The sequence below is a fragment of the Salminus brasiliensis genome, chromosome 5, assembly GCF_030463535.1.
Source record: "Salminus brasiliensis chromosome 5, fSalBra1.hap2, whole genome shotgun sequence".
Lineage (NCBI taxonomy): Eukaryota > Metazoa > Chordata > Actinopteri > Characiformes > Bryconidae > Salminus > Salminus brasiliensis.
In genome coordinates this window covers 18,176,872-18,192,178 of record NC_132882.1, presented here as the reverse complement: position 1 = coordinate 18,192,178, position 15,307 = coordinate 18,176,872, and the positions used below count along the sequence as shown (strand labels likewise).

General features: G+C 40.8%; 2 protein-coding genes across 2 annotated transcripts; one reads left to right on the top strand and one right to left on the bottom strand.

Moving 5' to 3' along the window:
• The first annotated feature begins 538 nt into the window (after positions 1-538).
• On the top strand, positions 539-10,070 carry pks1 (polyketide synthase 1). The gene is made up of 6 exons (XM_072678805.1): positions 539-593; positions 674-827; positions 1,565-1,725; positions 1,833-2,036; positions 4,196-4,377; positions 4,508-10,070. Exons 1-6 carry the CDS (start codon positions 545-547, stop codon positions 10,022-10,024), a joined length of 6,267 nt encoding a protein of 2,088 aa, XP_072534906.1. The 5' UTR covers positions 539-544; the 3' UTR covers positions 10,025-10,070.
• Positions 10,071-11,017: 947 nt separating this feature from the next.
• ptchd3a (patched domain containing 3a) lies at positions 11,018-14,730 on the bottom strand. The gene is made up of 4 exons (XM_072678804.1): positions 13,999-14,730; positions 13,436-13,557; positions 13,112-13,257; positions 11,018-13,009 (listed from the first exon to the last, which is right to left on the bottom strand). The coding sequence occupies exons 1-4, from the start codon at positions 14,728-14,730 to the stop codon at positions 11,049-11,051; spliced, it is 2,961 nt and encodes a 986-aa protein (XP_072534905.1). The 3' UTR covers positions 11,018-11,048.
• Positions 14,731-15,307: the final 577 nt, after the last annotated feature.

The window sequence follows — 15,307 nt, the reverse complement described above, 5'->3', positions numbered from 1 at the left end:
CTGTATTTAAAAGCTATAGCATTCACTTGGCTATTTACTTTCCTCATCAGTAGTGCGTGTCAACATTAAAGCTCCTGTGAGAACTCAGTCAGAAATGAGACAGTTCTATACCACAGTATAGGAAGAAGGGGGAAAATGGGCCTATTATGCTAAATGTAGGAAGTACACAATAATTGGTTTTCTGTACTTTGCCCAAGCATGCAATTACTGGCTTTTGTTTCAAACCACTTTAATTGTGTGTTGCACTGAGGTCGTGGTATGCAACCAAAGACAACCCCCCCCTCCACCATCACCACCCTCCCCCTTAAAAGGACACCTTTGTTTAAATCCTTCTCTCTGAATTTGAGCCTTTATAAAGACTCTGGGGTGCTTTGGAGGATACATTTCAGAGCCATGGATGTGAGTACAAGTCCTCTGGCTTGCAATAAGTGAAGGTTGGTTTCCAGTTAGTATGGCTTTTACTGGGACCTATTTTACTTGGAAAAGATGGAAGTAGATGTTTCACTCTTGACTTTTCCGTCCTTGGCTGAGTAAGGAAACCACCATGGATGACGACATAGCTGTAGTTGGCATTGGGTGTAACTTCCCAGGAGGTAAGTGTTAGTGCTTTTTGCAATGGCTTCTTCTTAGGTGTGGTAAATAGGTCTGTCTAATGTTAGTTATATTCTCACAGGTGAGGGTCTTGACAACTTCTGGACAGTTCTTGTTAATGGGAGAAATTGTGCTGTGGAGATTCCAGAGGAGAGATTTGACGTATCACATTGGTATGATCCTGATGACAGTGTCCTGGGGAAAACACAGACTACTAAAGCTGCTTTCATAGATGGGTATGAGCCTGTTTTGTTTAATTTACAAGATAGAAACAGGATTGTTGTTGTAGTAGTGATAATAGCTTGTGAATGCTACAAAATTACATTTTCCATTAATTTAAACTTTACATTTCATTAAGGATAGAGTGTTAGAGAGTTCAGAATGTTAGCTTAAATATGAGCATATGTATTTATGTGTATTACCACATGACAACTTTAAGCACTGTAAATCTCTTTCAGTTAATGACCTCCTGAAATCTGTGACCCATAGACATCACTAGATCTTCCTGGTGCTGTTCTGTCATTCCAGTAATGTAGCAGTATGTTTTTAATCATTAGGCTGGGTGACAGAACAACTCAAGAGTTTCAAGGCATTTGCTTAATTTCTGAGCCTCATATCAGAATCCCTTTGGTTGCTACACATTATTTTTCATGCATTAAATATCAGGACTAGAATACAGTTAATGCAATTAATACAAATTGTTAATTCCATGTCATTATGTCATTTTCATAGTGTAAATCCAATGAATCCACTACAGTACGGAGCAATATTGCTGTGCAAATACATATGACTAGCAATGTGTCCAGTATTGTGCAATGAAGACAGAAGTGTAGACAAATACAAGGAGAGACTTGAGCCAAACTTTTACCATATACCATATATCCATATTGGACATGTTCCAGCAGCTGACTTCAGTAAATGATTTTCTCTGCTACAGAAAATAATGAATAATAGAATTATTGCTTTCCGTCAGGTTCAATGATTTTGATCACAAGTTTTTTGGCATCTCTGAGGATGAGGCTAACTTCATGGATCCCCAGCAGAAACTCCTTCTACAATGTTCCTATAGAGCACTGGAGGATTCTGGGATTCCCATGGAGAAAGTCAGTGGCTCCAGAACAGGAGTTTACATTGGTAATCAAACCATCCCAATTTTCATGAAATTATTTCAGTATTTAGCCAATTTAAGCACAGCATGTCTAATTTATTATGTTGCAAATATTTTTATTTTTATTTTACAGGGCTCATGAACAGAGACTATGAAACCATATTGAATAACAGTCCTGGTACAATAAACCACTTTAATGGCACAGGGACAGCTATGAGTATAGCTGCCAACAGGATATCCTATACTTTCAACCTCACTGGGCCTTCGTTTGCCATTGACAGTGCCTGCTCATCCTCCTTGGTTGCACTCCATTCTGCTTGTCAGGCTATAAGGCAAGGTAATGAAAATGTTAAACATGCTACTAAACATGCTGTATTTACCAAAGGGACACTTGCAGATATGAAAAAAATGCTGAACTGTTGAACTGCTTTTGGACATGGGTTTTGTTCCATTTGTTTGGACATTCGGAAGGAAGCCAGATAACTACTATTACTGCTAATAAGATCCACCCCAAATTGTCATTTTTAACAATGTCCTCTTAATATACCTATTGTGTATGTTTTTAATATATGCAATACAGGCCAGTTTCACAGATTGCTTAAGATATATTTTGATGCTTATTTTAACTGATCTTACAAATAAAAATAAATAACTTGGTAAATGAGCTGTTCTTCTCATACCCTATACTTTACTGCCCTAAGGTAGTAAAAAGATGATGAAGGCCACAGCAGGTTACAGGTTCTTATGTTTTTAGGTAGTCTTGCAACCTTGAGAATAGGCCTTCAGTTATTATATATATATTCTTTTTAAACTATTTGATTTATATATATATATATATATATACAGTGAGTCCAAGAAGTATTTGATCCCTTGCTGATTTTCTTTGTTTGCCCACTAATAAAGACACTATCCTTCTGCACTTTTAATGGTAGATATATTCTAACATGGAGAGACAGAATATCAAGACAAAAATCCAGAATATAATTTTAAAGAATATATTTTAATTAATTTGTATTTCAATGAGGAAAATAAGTATTTGATCCCTCTTGCCAAACACACTCAATACTTAGTGGCAAAGCCTTTGTTTGCAAGCACAGCGGTGAGACGTTTGTTGTAGTTAACCACAAGTTTAGCACACACACCAGGGGGAATTTTGGCCCACTCTTCTTTGCAGATCCTCTCTAAATCATGAAGGTTGGTGGGCTGTCGCTTGGCAACTCTGACCTTCAGCTCCCTCCATAGATTTTCGATCGGATTGAGGTCTGGCGACTGGCTGGGCCACTCCATGACCTTAATGTGATTTTTCTTGAGCCAATCCTTTGTTGCCTTTGCTGTATGTTTAGGGTCGTTATCATGTTGGAAGACCCAACCACGGCCCATTTTCAGATCCCTGGCAGAGGGGAGGAGGTTGTCCCTCAGGATTGTGCGGTACATGGCTCCATCCATCTTCCCAGTGATGCGGTGAAGTAGCCCTGTACCCTTGGCAGAGAAACACCCCCAAAACATTATGCTTCCACCTCCATGCTTGACGGTGGGCACAGTGTTCTTGGGGTCATAGGCAGCATTTTTCTTCCTCCACACATGGCGGGTGGAGTTGAGGCCAAAAAGTTCAATTTTGGTCTCGTCTGACCACAAAACCTTCTCCCAATAACTTGGTTCATCTTTCAAATGATCATTGGCATACTTGAGGCGCGCCTCCACATGTGCTCTCTTCAGCAGGGGTACCTTTCGGGCACTGCAGGATGTGAATCCATTGTTGCGCAAAGTGTTGCCAATTGTTTCCTTGCAAACTGTGGTCCCAGCTGCCTTCAGGTCATTTGCTAACTCCTGCCGAGTGGTTGCAGGACGATTTCTGACTGTTCTCAGCATCATTGCCACCCCACGAGGCGAAATCTTCTTTGGAGCACCGGGCCGAGGTCTGTTGATTGTCATGTTATACTCTTTAAACTTTCTGATAATTGCACCAATAGTTGTTACTTTCACATCCAACACCTTACTAATCTTTTTGTAGCCCATTCCAGCTTTGTGAAGGTCAACAATTCTGACTCTGAGGTCCTGTGACAGCTCTTTGGTTTTACCCATGTTGGAGACTTGAAATCTGTGTGATCTGTCTGATTCTGTGGACAGGTGTTTTTCACACAAGTGATTAGTGAGAACAGGTGGCTTCAGGTCAGGTAACAAGTTGATTGGGAGTGTCTAACTGGTCTGTAAAAGCCAGAACTGCTAATGAATACTAAGGGATCAAATACTTATTTCACTCCATGAAATACAAATCAATTAATATATATTCCTTAGATTTATTTTCTGGATTTTCTTTTTAATATTCTGTCTCTCCATGTAAGAATACATCTACCATTAAAAGTATAGAATGATCATGTCTTTATTAGTGGGCCAACGAAGAAAATCAGCAAGGGATCAAATACTTCTTGGACTCACTGTATATATATATATATATATATATATATGTTCTTTTTAAATGATTTGCTTTTTTATTAGGTGATTGTGAGATGGCTCTTTGTGGAGGTGTTAGCTGTATTCTTGAGCCACGGGTCTTTGTGGCTCTGAGCAAAGCGAAAATGATCTCACCTGGAGGTACCAGTAAACCATTCTCCAATACAGCAGATGGATATGGAAGAGGAGAAGGTTGTGGTATACTTCTGTTAAAGCCTCTGAAAAAAGTAAGTGTATTTTCAGGGAAATTGATATAATATTTAACATATTCTAAAAGCATATCAATAGCATGTTTTCAGTATATGGATGTATTAGTTACAGACTGCAAATCTTTTATTTGTTGGTTTGTTTTAACAGGCTCTCCATGATGTTGACCACATTTGGGGCATTATATGCAAAACTGCAGTAAACCAGGATGGTCATGCTGTTACGCCAATGACAAAGCCATCTATGGTCCAGCAGGAGGAGCTGCTCAACAGAATCTACTCTGCAGAGACCTACCGCTCTGATGTCCAGTACATAGAGGCTCATGGGACTGGGACTCCAGTGGGAGATCCAATAGAAGCAGGTAGCATTTCCAATGTCATTGCCAAGGCAAGACCTGCAGGTTTTGGGCCGCTCTGTATCGGCTCTGTTAAGAGTAACATTGGGCACACAGAATCTGCTGCTGGAGTGGCGGGACTCATTAAGGTTCTCCTAATGATGAAACATGAAACAATTGTTCCTTCCGTGTTCTACTCAGAGGAAAGCTCAGGTATCGATTCTAAAGCTCTCAATCTAAGAGTTCCCACCAAAGCAGAGAAATGGCATTGTACTGGTTCCCTCGGCAGGGTGGCAGGAATAAATAGTTTTGGATTTGGTGGCACGAATGCACATGCCATCATCAGGGAATATACACATGCTACGACCTTTAATTTAAACAATCTGAATTCAAGGAAATTGTTTCCATTGTCTGCTGCCACAAGTAAGTCTCTTGAGATGTGTATAGCTGATACATATCAAAGGATTAGTACAGACACCAAAACTGACATAAGAACTCTTTTGTATACATCAGCATGCAGAAGAAGTCACATGAAACATAAGTATAGGAAAGTGTTTGTTGCAGCATCTCTTTCAGATCTGGAGGAACAGCTGAAATCTAACCTGAACAAAGAAATTGTTCCGGCAAAATCAGACCTCAGGGTAGTTTTTATCTTTTGTGGAAACGGCGTCTCTTACAGAGGCATGTGCAAGCAACTTCTTAGAGAAGAGCCAATTTTTAGAGAAAAAGTCATGGAGATTGAAAACGTCTTTCAGAATTACAGAGGCCTAAGCATTTTGCAGAAGATCAACAGCTTTGACAATGATGATTTCTCAAAACCAGACGTTGTGCAGCCCCTTCTTTTTGCTACTCAGGTTGCCATCGCTTACCTGCTAAAGCACTGGGGTGTTAGACCTACTGCTGTTCTTGGGCACTCCATGGGAGAGGTTGCTGCTGCCCATTGCTCTGGGCTGTTGTCTCTTGAGGATGCAGTGAAGGTTATCTACTATCGGAGTGTTCTGCAATGCAAAGTCACTGGAGGCAAAATGTTGGTTGTTGGCAATATAGCTGTGCCAGACATTTTGAAACTTCTTCCAACATACCGAGGGAAGGTTTGCTTAGCTGCTGTGAACAGTCCAGTGTCATGCGTACTATCAGGTGAGAAAGATGCAGTTGAAAGTGTGTACCAAATGTTAAAGACCACATTTACGGCCAAGAACCTGTTCCTTCATGTCTTGGAGGTCCCCGCTGCTTACCATAGCCATATGATGAATCCAATACTGAGTCGCATTAAAGACAGCATAGGGTCTTTAAATGAACATGAAATGGAATGTGAGCTGTTTTCCACAGTGACTGGAAAGACTTGCTGCCCTGGAGACTTTGTAACTGGGGATTACTGGGCAAGAAATATCCGAAACCCAGTTGCATTTGAGCAAGCCGTGAAAGCTGTGGCCAACAATCAGAAGACTATAATCTTTGTTGAGATTGGCCCAAGAAGAGCTCTGCAGAGAAACATTGTGGAGACTCTAGGAAATGACACATTAGTGCTTTCCTCAGTCCAGCCAGACAAAGATCATGATACACTGCTTACGACTGTGTCCAAACTCTGGGAGCTGGGAGTATGTGTAAACTGGGATCAGTTCTACAGTGGCTTTGAATCCCCACCAACTTCTTACCCCAAGTATCAGTTTGACTGCCTTAAGAAAGAGGTGTATTTTGAAGACGTAAGACAAGGTCATAAAGTGATGTCTCGCTATCCTCATCCACTAATAAGTCCCAGTAAAAGCAGCAACAGAATGCTCAAATGCAGTCTGTCAGCAGAAACCACTCCCTACATTTGGGAGCACAAGAACAATGGCATAGTCATTGCTCCAGGTGCCCTGTATGTTGAACTGGCTTTTGCCTCAGTTCTTGAAACTGTAATCCCAAAGATGCCCCTCTCCTCACTTCAGCTCACTATCAACTTTCAGAACTTACTCGTTCTTAGTAAGAGCTCACATTTGCTAAACGTGCAGCTTGAGCCAGCAGAGGATAAGGCTGCTTTTCAGATACAGTCCTCTGCTGCAGTGCATGCCTCAGGTACTATCGCTTATACAATAGGACCAGCGGTAACTGAGCACCAAACCATTTTCTTGGATATCATTTTGAAGCGATGTTCATCAGTCATTGAAGGGGAGCAGGTCTATGCCACTCTTAAACAGGCAGGATTTGAATATGGGCCCACTTTTCGACAGCTAAATGACATCCACTATGGGGAGGAATTCAAAGAAGCAGTGGCCACTGTAAAGATCCCAGATGAACTGCTTAGCCAGCTATATGAGCACTGCTTGCATCCAGTTGTATTGGATTATTTTCTGCAGATGACCTCTGTTTTAGGCTTCAGTAACAGCACCATTAGACACGGATTTCCCTCTGCAATTGGCAGCATAGTAATATCTGCGCCTCTGTGTGAAGAAGTGGTCATCTATATGAAGGTTACTCAGGAGATGCCAGAATACTTTGAGGTGTGTGGTTGTTTCACAGACCAAAACGGACAACTCTTGATTGAACTGAAGCATGTCAGAATGACATTTCTAGAAGACGGTATAAAAATGACTGATTCATACTTCTTTCATAATGAAAGACTCCCTGTTCATGCCAGTTCCACCATTTACAGCAAGCCAAAAGCTGTTGTCTTTGAGGATACTTTAGGTATTGCTCATGCTTTGAAGCCATTCCTGCATCCTTCATCAGTGTTTTTGTCTCCTATTGATGTAAACTGGTCAGCTTCACCAGCAGAGCAGGTTATGGATTTGCTACTGCAATCAGATCAAAGTGCAGCAGAGAAAATTCTGTTTATCTGGAGCCTTCAAAATCTCAGCCACCTAAAACCCCAGGCAGTTTTAGAACACTTGATTGATGTCTGTGAGCTGTACCGTCAAGTTGTTTTGGCTATGAGGAAATGCAAGCATTTGCACACTATTCATGTCATAACGTACAGATCATCTGAGAACACTGTTGATCACATTAGTCCTGGATTTGTGCTATCTGGTCTGACCAGGGCCTGTGCTGCTGAGTTGTCGGAAATCTCTTTTCAACTTATAGACCTTGCCACAGTGTCAAGTGAGGACATAGAGGCATTAGTTTATGTAATTTGCTCCTATAAAAGTGCAGAGTACCCAGAAGTTACGATAAGAACAGGCCAGGTTCAATCAACAGTGATAACACGTACACCCATTAACACCGCAGCAGAATACAAGGGCTCTTTACTATCGGACTGCTTCACCCTACAGACAGCCAATCCCTATGGGATGGCTTCTTTGTCAGCCACACCCAATGATAGTGTAGTTAATCTCACTGATGGAAAAAACGTAGAGGTCCAGCTCTGTAGAATTTGTGTGCATTCCTCAGACTACTTTCCAGTTAGCATATCGGACTTGAAATTTGGTGACACAATATACTGGCATGAGCAGACTGTTCAGAACCACAAACTTTTAGCTCTCGACTTCAGCGGCATTGTCACAGCTGTGGGGAAAGACGTTAGAAAACTGAAAGTTGGAGACCATATTGCCTCTTGTTACCCCAGCGTAGCAACCTCCAAAGTTGTCCTTCCAGAAAATGCTTGCTACAAAACGAAGAAACTTCTGTTTTTGAAGGACATTCCCTGCGTTTCTTACGTTATACTTGCGTGGGAGATTTTGAACAGTGCTTTACGAAACGTCAAGCAAAAGAAGAGATTGGGCCTTTTCTCCACAGTTCCAGACTCCGCTCTGATGAAGGTCTTATCCTTCACAGCAAACAAGTCAGGATGGAATGTTGTGATGGAGAGGGAACTTGCTGGACTCCTCCAAAATTTAGACCAGTGTCCTGTTTGTGTTCTGATACCACCTTTTGATCAGTCATGGTTAGCACAAGTGGGCAGTTCTGCCAATGCAAACCATATTTATGTTGTCTGTGACAACAAGGACTCTATATCCTACCCATCAAGCTTTTTTCAGAGTGATAGTGAGAGTGTTTGCTTCCACTTTCTTAAGTTGGGTCACATTTTCCAAAAGGCTCATCTCAAGACCCAGAATGCTTACATATACAGATGGCTAAAAAAGATGACATTAGACAAGACATTTCTATCCTTACACAGCAACATTTTTCAGGTCACCCAAGCTAAAGCCATGAGTCACCAGACTCAGGATTTTGGGTCTTATTTCAGTGTGAAAACTGTGCCCTTGATTGTTTTGGGTAATGATGGGACCATGGCTGACGTTTCTCATATTGATTTACTACCAGAACGAAAGCAGCTCTTCACAAAGACCAATGTGTACATAGTATCAGGTGGTTTGTCAGGTTTGGGATTTGAAACAGTCAAGTTTATTTCACACTGGGGTGGGAGGTGCATTGCTACACTCTCAAGAAAGGCTCCATCTGAGGAAACAAAGCTGCAGATCAGAAGCCTTACCAAAAGATATGGAGTAAGAATCCTAACTCTTCAGTGTGATGTGTCTAAATCAGACCAGGTACTAGAGGCAATCACTATTATTGGACACAGGTTCCCTTCTTGTCCAATAAAAGGAGTCTTCCACAGTGCTGCCGTGCTACACGATGGGTTACTTGAAACACTTGACAAGTCTCTCTTCGAAAGAGTCTTGCGACCTAAAGTGAATGGTGCACTGAATCTTCACTATGCCACTCTGAACAGCAAAGTCGATTACTTTGTATGCTACTCATCTATCTCCTCTTTCACTGGCAATGCTTCTCAGGCTAATTACGCAGCTGCTAACTCATTTTTAGACACTTTGTGTCACTACCGGCGTAATATTGGACTTGCTGGACAGTCTATCAATTGGGGGCCTCTCAAACTGGGTCTTTTGCTAGACAAAGAGGACTTTCAAGCATTCCTAGAGGCCAAAGGCCTGATGATCATGGAAGTGCCAGAAATCCATGAAGCTCTGAAGCACTGCTTGTTAGAGAACAGGCCTCAGCAAGTTGTGTGCAAATTCAATTTCAGAAACTTGAGGAACAATGTTCTTTCTCAAAACGCTTCTCTAAAAGTTCGACTAACAGCTTTAGTTGAGAAAGATCTTGAAAGCAGGATAGTGAATGAGCCCAGGAAAAATCTGCAGTCTTCATTTGATGATTATGTAAGACGCATGCTCAGCAACATTTGCAATGTTGATGCCGATGAGCTTAAAGATGAAACTGTCCTTGCTACAGTAGGCATTGATTCAATGATGGCCATGACAATGCAAAATCGAATGTTCCAGGAGACTGGCGTGAACATTCCACTTGTTACTTTACTTGACCCTAACAACACTGTGTCGTCACTGATAACCCTTTTCAAAGAAAGCAGAGATGGATGTAAAAATGATGCTTATCTCTAATAATTGTTGTTTAACACATTTCCCCTCAAATGCTTTGTTTGTCCTAGTTTCTTAGCACTGATATTCAGATTTGATTGCTATCCATTATATTAATATGAGTCAGTTATTTGTTGAAACACAATGTAAATGCTTTGTTGTTCCTTATATAACAACTTTTATTTGGTTGATCATATTGATGCGATCATGAAGTATGAACATATGTTGAGGAATATCTGTCATTTGTTTGCAAGAGCTGAGATATATGTCCTATGTTGTAAGAATGCTCTGTTGTTAGGAATTTTAACCAAAATTTCATTTTGTCTGGACTGAGTAGTACAATTCAATACAAAAGTATGTGGCAAGTCAGAAGGGTCAAAGTGCAGTATTCTGCTGTACACATCTTAAATAGCTGTACCAAACTCACAAATCCACCCTGAGGTGCTTAGGCAAATATGAAGCATGTGCATGTACGGAAGATTTTAGCCACCGTGCAACCAAACACAAAAAAACGCTAGAGGTGAAAATCTGCTAATCCTTACTCAGACTGTTCTTTTGAAGTAAGACCATGAAGCTTGCCTCAATTTGGAATGTACCAGGAATGCGATTTGCTGGAAAGAAAAGTGGTAACAACACAAAGAGCAAAATGGAAGGCCCTCATGCATCAAAACATGCTCTCTTTTGAACATATTTGATGTGGACTATTGCTACATTTGTACAACAATTTTACTGTGATGTAATGTAAATTGGTTTAATGATCAATAAAATATAAAATACTGCATGGTACATTTGCATTTATTTATTTGATCATTGTTTTGGGACAGAACACATCAAACACACTCAATATAAATAATAAACTGGGGGGGGGTACTTATTTCAGAAAAAAGTTGAAAAATCTTACGCAGCAGTTCTACTATCAAAATTTACAAAATTCCAAATTTAGATAAAATACATGTAGGTAATTTCACATTCTTCTAGGTGATAGCAAAATGTTAAGAAAACTTAAGAGCATACAAAAAACAAATAAAAATATATGTAACTATGTATGTTATGATCCAGCTACATCTGAATAAGGGGATAAAACTGAAGGAATACTGTTAGCTGTAAAATGATTGACATTTCCAACACAGTTCTGATCATCAGGTCCGGATTTTGGCTGACCGTTGACAGCAAACACTGCAGTGTCATGGTGTGTGTACATGTGAACAGCATAGGTCTGACTATCCACTGTAAACATTGGAAGAGTGCTTATCATGCACATCTGGCTATTCTGGATGTTCTGGTTCATACCAGTGAGACTCCAGATTGACGGGCAGGGTTTGGGGTGACATGGTTCATTAATTTCAGACAAAAAAGTATGATTGTAGTAAATTTGCTTCTCTTTCAAATCACTTTCTTTTGTTTTGGGCTGAATGTTATTACCATGACTGTTTCCCGTGGCCTGGTCTTCCACACCTTGCCTATCCTTGTTGATTTTAACAGACATCCCACTACACATGTCGAAGAATGTTAAAAATACAGGGATGAAAGTGATGCCATGAAAAAGTCCGATAAAGATTACCAGAAACATTATTTTAAAGAAGGTTCTGAAAATATAGTTCTTCGAAGCAGAGAGCACTACCACGCCGAGGATAGTGGACACGGCGCCTTGTAAGATAGGGTAACCCAAACTGAAAAGTGCTTCTACGGCCTTCTCATTGGCGCTAAGCTTCTTGCTTGATACAAAGGCATATGAAATATGAGCAGAAAAGTCAACGGAAAACCCAATACAGACAACTAGAATGATCATGGAAATAGTGTCTAAATTAACATCCCACAATGCCATGAATCCAGTGACCCCCACAATAACAGAGGCAATGGAGAAAGTAACCCAAAGGGAACACAGGGGGTTTGGGATTAACAGGAGAGAGATGAGCAGCATGACAGCAGTAGTAACTGCAATATTCTGAATGGTATTGCTGACAATTACTGCATATTGATCATGATAAATAAAGGCAGGGTGGTACACAAGCAAAGGGACTGGACATCTCTGTGCGGTATCTCGCAATTTGTTTAACATATTCATCTCGTCAAGTGCGGTGGATATATTTACAGTCTGTATGAAGAAACGTGAGGCATGGATAGAATTATTGGTAAAATTAACATCCTGCCTGAAGTCAGAGTAGAACCTCAGAAATGTTCTCAAGTTATCTTTAAAAACATGTTCAGCACTGAGATTCAAATTTGTATGATATCCGTAATATTTGTATGACTTGATCCATGAAGTAAATATATCCTTTTCGATGAAAGATAAATTTTTGAAATCCTCAACACAGCTTTCCAGATCCAACATATTCTTTTCATCCCAGTATGAAAATTCCCCTCTTACGATGACCATTATATTCGGTCCATATTCAGAGAAGTACGCTTTTTCATCATCATAGTACCTCACTACATAGGAGTCGTCTGCGGCCAAATTACGGAGGTCAATTCCCTCTTTTATCTGAAAGCATCCATAAACGCTGACCGTCAAGTACAGCATGTAGAAGAGAATCACAAGAACCTTGGTCCCTGACTTTGTCAGGAAAGGACCATAGTACTTCTTGAAGAAGTGATTCATAGGCTGTACCTCCTCTGTACCAGTGTGGAGGTCATATGCCCCTCCAATGCAACATAACTCATACCACTTTGACTGGCCAATGGGGCACTCCTCCGGCACCTCTTTGCAGGTCAGCCAGTGCTGGTTCCTGTTCTCACGCCTCCCGTTTAGCACGAGGAACGCTCCAAAAAACGTGATGCTGTAGATGTAGCAGAACAAGATGGAAGTGCTGGTGTAGAGGCAGAAAGACTGGACGGACCGAAAGGGTGTCATGAGTCCAATGTAGAACGCTAAGACATCTGTAAGAGTGGTGATGGTGATAGAGATAGCTGCCTCTTTGTAGGTATCAGCCAAACGGTTTTCCACTCGATCGTGAACATTAGTCTGCTGCCAGCAGGAGATCAGAATGAACATATCATCAACTCCAATTCCTGAAACAAAACACATTGGAGAATTCAGACGTTTCTTGTACTTTACATCATACATGGCTCGTTTTGAAATGTTAACCCAGGGTAGTATTTAAAGACTGTTACCCAATATTAAGAAAGGTGAATTAGCCACGGTCATGACAAATGGGACTCCAATATGTAGCATCATTCCAAAAGACGAAAGCACAGCAAGCCCAGCAGACAACACACCAAAGGTAGCCACCCACACCTTGTTTCTCACACAGTCGAATCTATTGGATTATAGGTTAGAATGAGTTTTTAGCCAGCTATAACAAACCGTTTTACAAAACTGCTGTCTGTACAAATGTACACAAATCAAGCAAACTATTTTCCAAATCACCTGGAGATTTTTTTTACTACAGCAAATGCTACAATGATATTTTCATATTGGAAGACAGTTGCACATACCTTAAACAAGACAGGATAGAAAATGCAATGGCAATGACATATGTAATGGAAAACAAAGGGATGACATCTTTAGTGTTTGCTTCAAATTCCACCTGCCTGGACAGGGAAGTAGAGTAGGTGACCTAGAAGTACAAAATCATAACAAAAGATTATGGTCAGATTATGGTGGTTTTAATTCTGTAAAAAACAAAACAAAACAAAAAAAAAAACGAACCATGGCTGCCTTCACATGTTTGAGCTCTCCAAACCTTTAACAGCTTGTAAGGCAGCCATGTTATCACCTTTCCCTGTGCAAAGCCACTGTGTAGAACCACTGTTGTAGAACACCACGTGCACCAGGAATGTGAGGATTAATCAGTGCAAATCAGTCCAAGATATCCTCATTTTCCACTGAGCTTATCCTTGCTGGATGGTAGCACAATATGTGAAGGTTCATGGCTGAGGTGGAGATTACTGATTACCCTCTCCTGATAAAGTCACAGTGATGTGCATAGACATGGACACAGACAAAGCCTACTGATACATTTAGCTGACCAACAAGCAGGAAGGAAAGGTGCTCTTACCTTAATAAAGTTGGATGACAAATTGGAGGGAAACACCTTGAGGAATTCATTTAGCCACACATTTGTCATGGAGCGATTATCCTCCTTCAGAAAATAAAATAAGCGAATGGCTTTGGCACTCTTCAAAACTGTCGAGTTCACGCTCACCCCACCAACAGAATATCCCAGGAAAACGTGAGTAAATCCGAAGCGAAAGAACGGGAAAGTGAGCTGCGTCTTTTCGAAACGATCCCCGTAGAAATTATAAACATCCAGGATTTTGTTGGGAATGCACTTCTTGTATTTCCGGGCGCAAAGGCCATCGAAAGTGAGCACTTCACTTCCCACGGACACGTTCAGCGCTCTGACCTTCTTGTCTAGACTGATGATTTCCTTAAACGCGGCGTCGCTCAGGATGCTGGAGGATGTTGCCGCCGCGATGAAGGATGCGTACACGCCGTCAGTGTACAGCCTCTGGTTTGAGAAGACGGAGTCGTTCAGTGGGAAGTTCTGCTGGACGAACTGCCTCTCCAGTTTGGCAGGACCGTTCACAGGTGTAAACTGCTCCTCGATGTCATTGGACTCTCGGTCTTCTAGGAAATAAAATCCGCTCCCCAGCACCGCAGATATAATAAGAGGACAGGTGAAAAACCACCAGGGGTTAGTTCCAACAAAGCGTCCAAACTTCTGGAAACCGATGGAGATCGGCCTCTCCACGCAGTCTGTCTTGCACCCGGCCATGTTCACCGGCATTTGGAAAAATTACATAACACAAACATTAAAACCTAATAAAATTAAAAGAGTATCTGAAGATCATTATAGAGAACATCCTGTATAATGCAAGTATAACCGTCTTAACATCGCCTATAGTTTTTTATCCAATCCAGAAGTTTTGATTTTGCAAGTACTCGAAAGCATAATGCCTGGGTATTAAACCATCCTGACGCACTTGTGTGTGTAAATCTGCAGGACCTGCAGAGAGCGACCACTCATGGGAAGAACTGAGTGTTGAATATTCATATTTCAGTCAATATGTTTCAACTGAATTGAACAGAATAGAAGTCGATAAAATACCTGGATAAAAAAAATAAATAAGAAAAATAAAGGTTGATGATTTCACTATGACTTTCACATTCTTGTTACATGCAAGTAGATAAACTGGCCTGTCCTCCATCGAACTTATTAACTCTTTAATAACCCATGCAATGAAAGGATGTATTAAATTGAACTGATTTAACTGAAGTTTTCTGAAATATCAGTACTAATAATTTTTTAAAAAGTGCATAGACTTACGCGGCATGTTGAGATCTTTTTGGTGCAGAACCCAGAG

Bases quoted from the DNA above. Each gene is read 5' to 3' on its own strand.
- pks1 (XM_072678805.1), top strand. From the start codon at position 545: ATGGATGACGACATAGCTGTAGTTGGCATTGGGTGTAACTTCCCAGGA. The intron at 594-673 runs GTAAGTGTTAGT...ATATTCTCACAG, and splicing joins TGGGTGTAACTTCCCAGGAG to GTGAGGGTCTTGACAACTTC. The intron at 2,037-4,195 runs GTAATGAAAATG...CTTTTTTATTAG, and splicing joins TTGTCAGGCTATAAGGCAAG to GTGATTGTGAGATGGCTCTT.
- ptchd3a (XM_072678804.1), bottom strand. From the start codon at position 14,730: ATGCCGGTGAACATGGCCGGGTGCAAGACAGACTGCGTGGAGAGGCCG. The intron at 13,558-13,998 runs GTAAGAGCACCT...TTGTACTTCTAG, and splicing joins TGTCATCCAACTTTATTAAG to GTCACCTACTCTACTTCCCT. The intron at 13,010-13,111 runs GTAACAGTCTTT...GTTTTGTTTCAG, and splicing joins TTCACCTTTCTTAATATTGG to GAATTGGAGTTGATGATATG.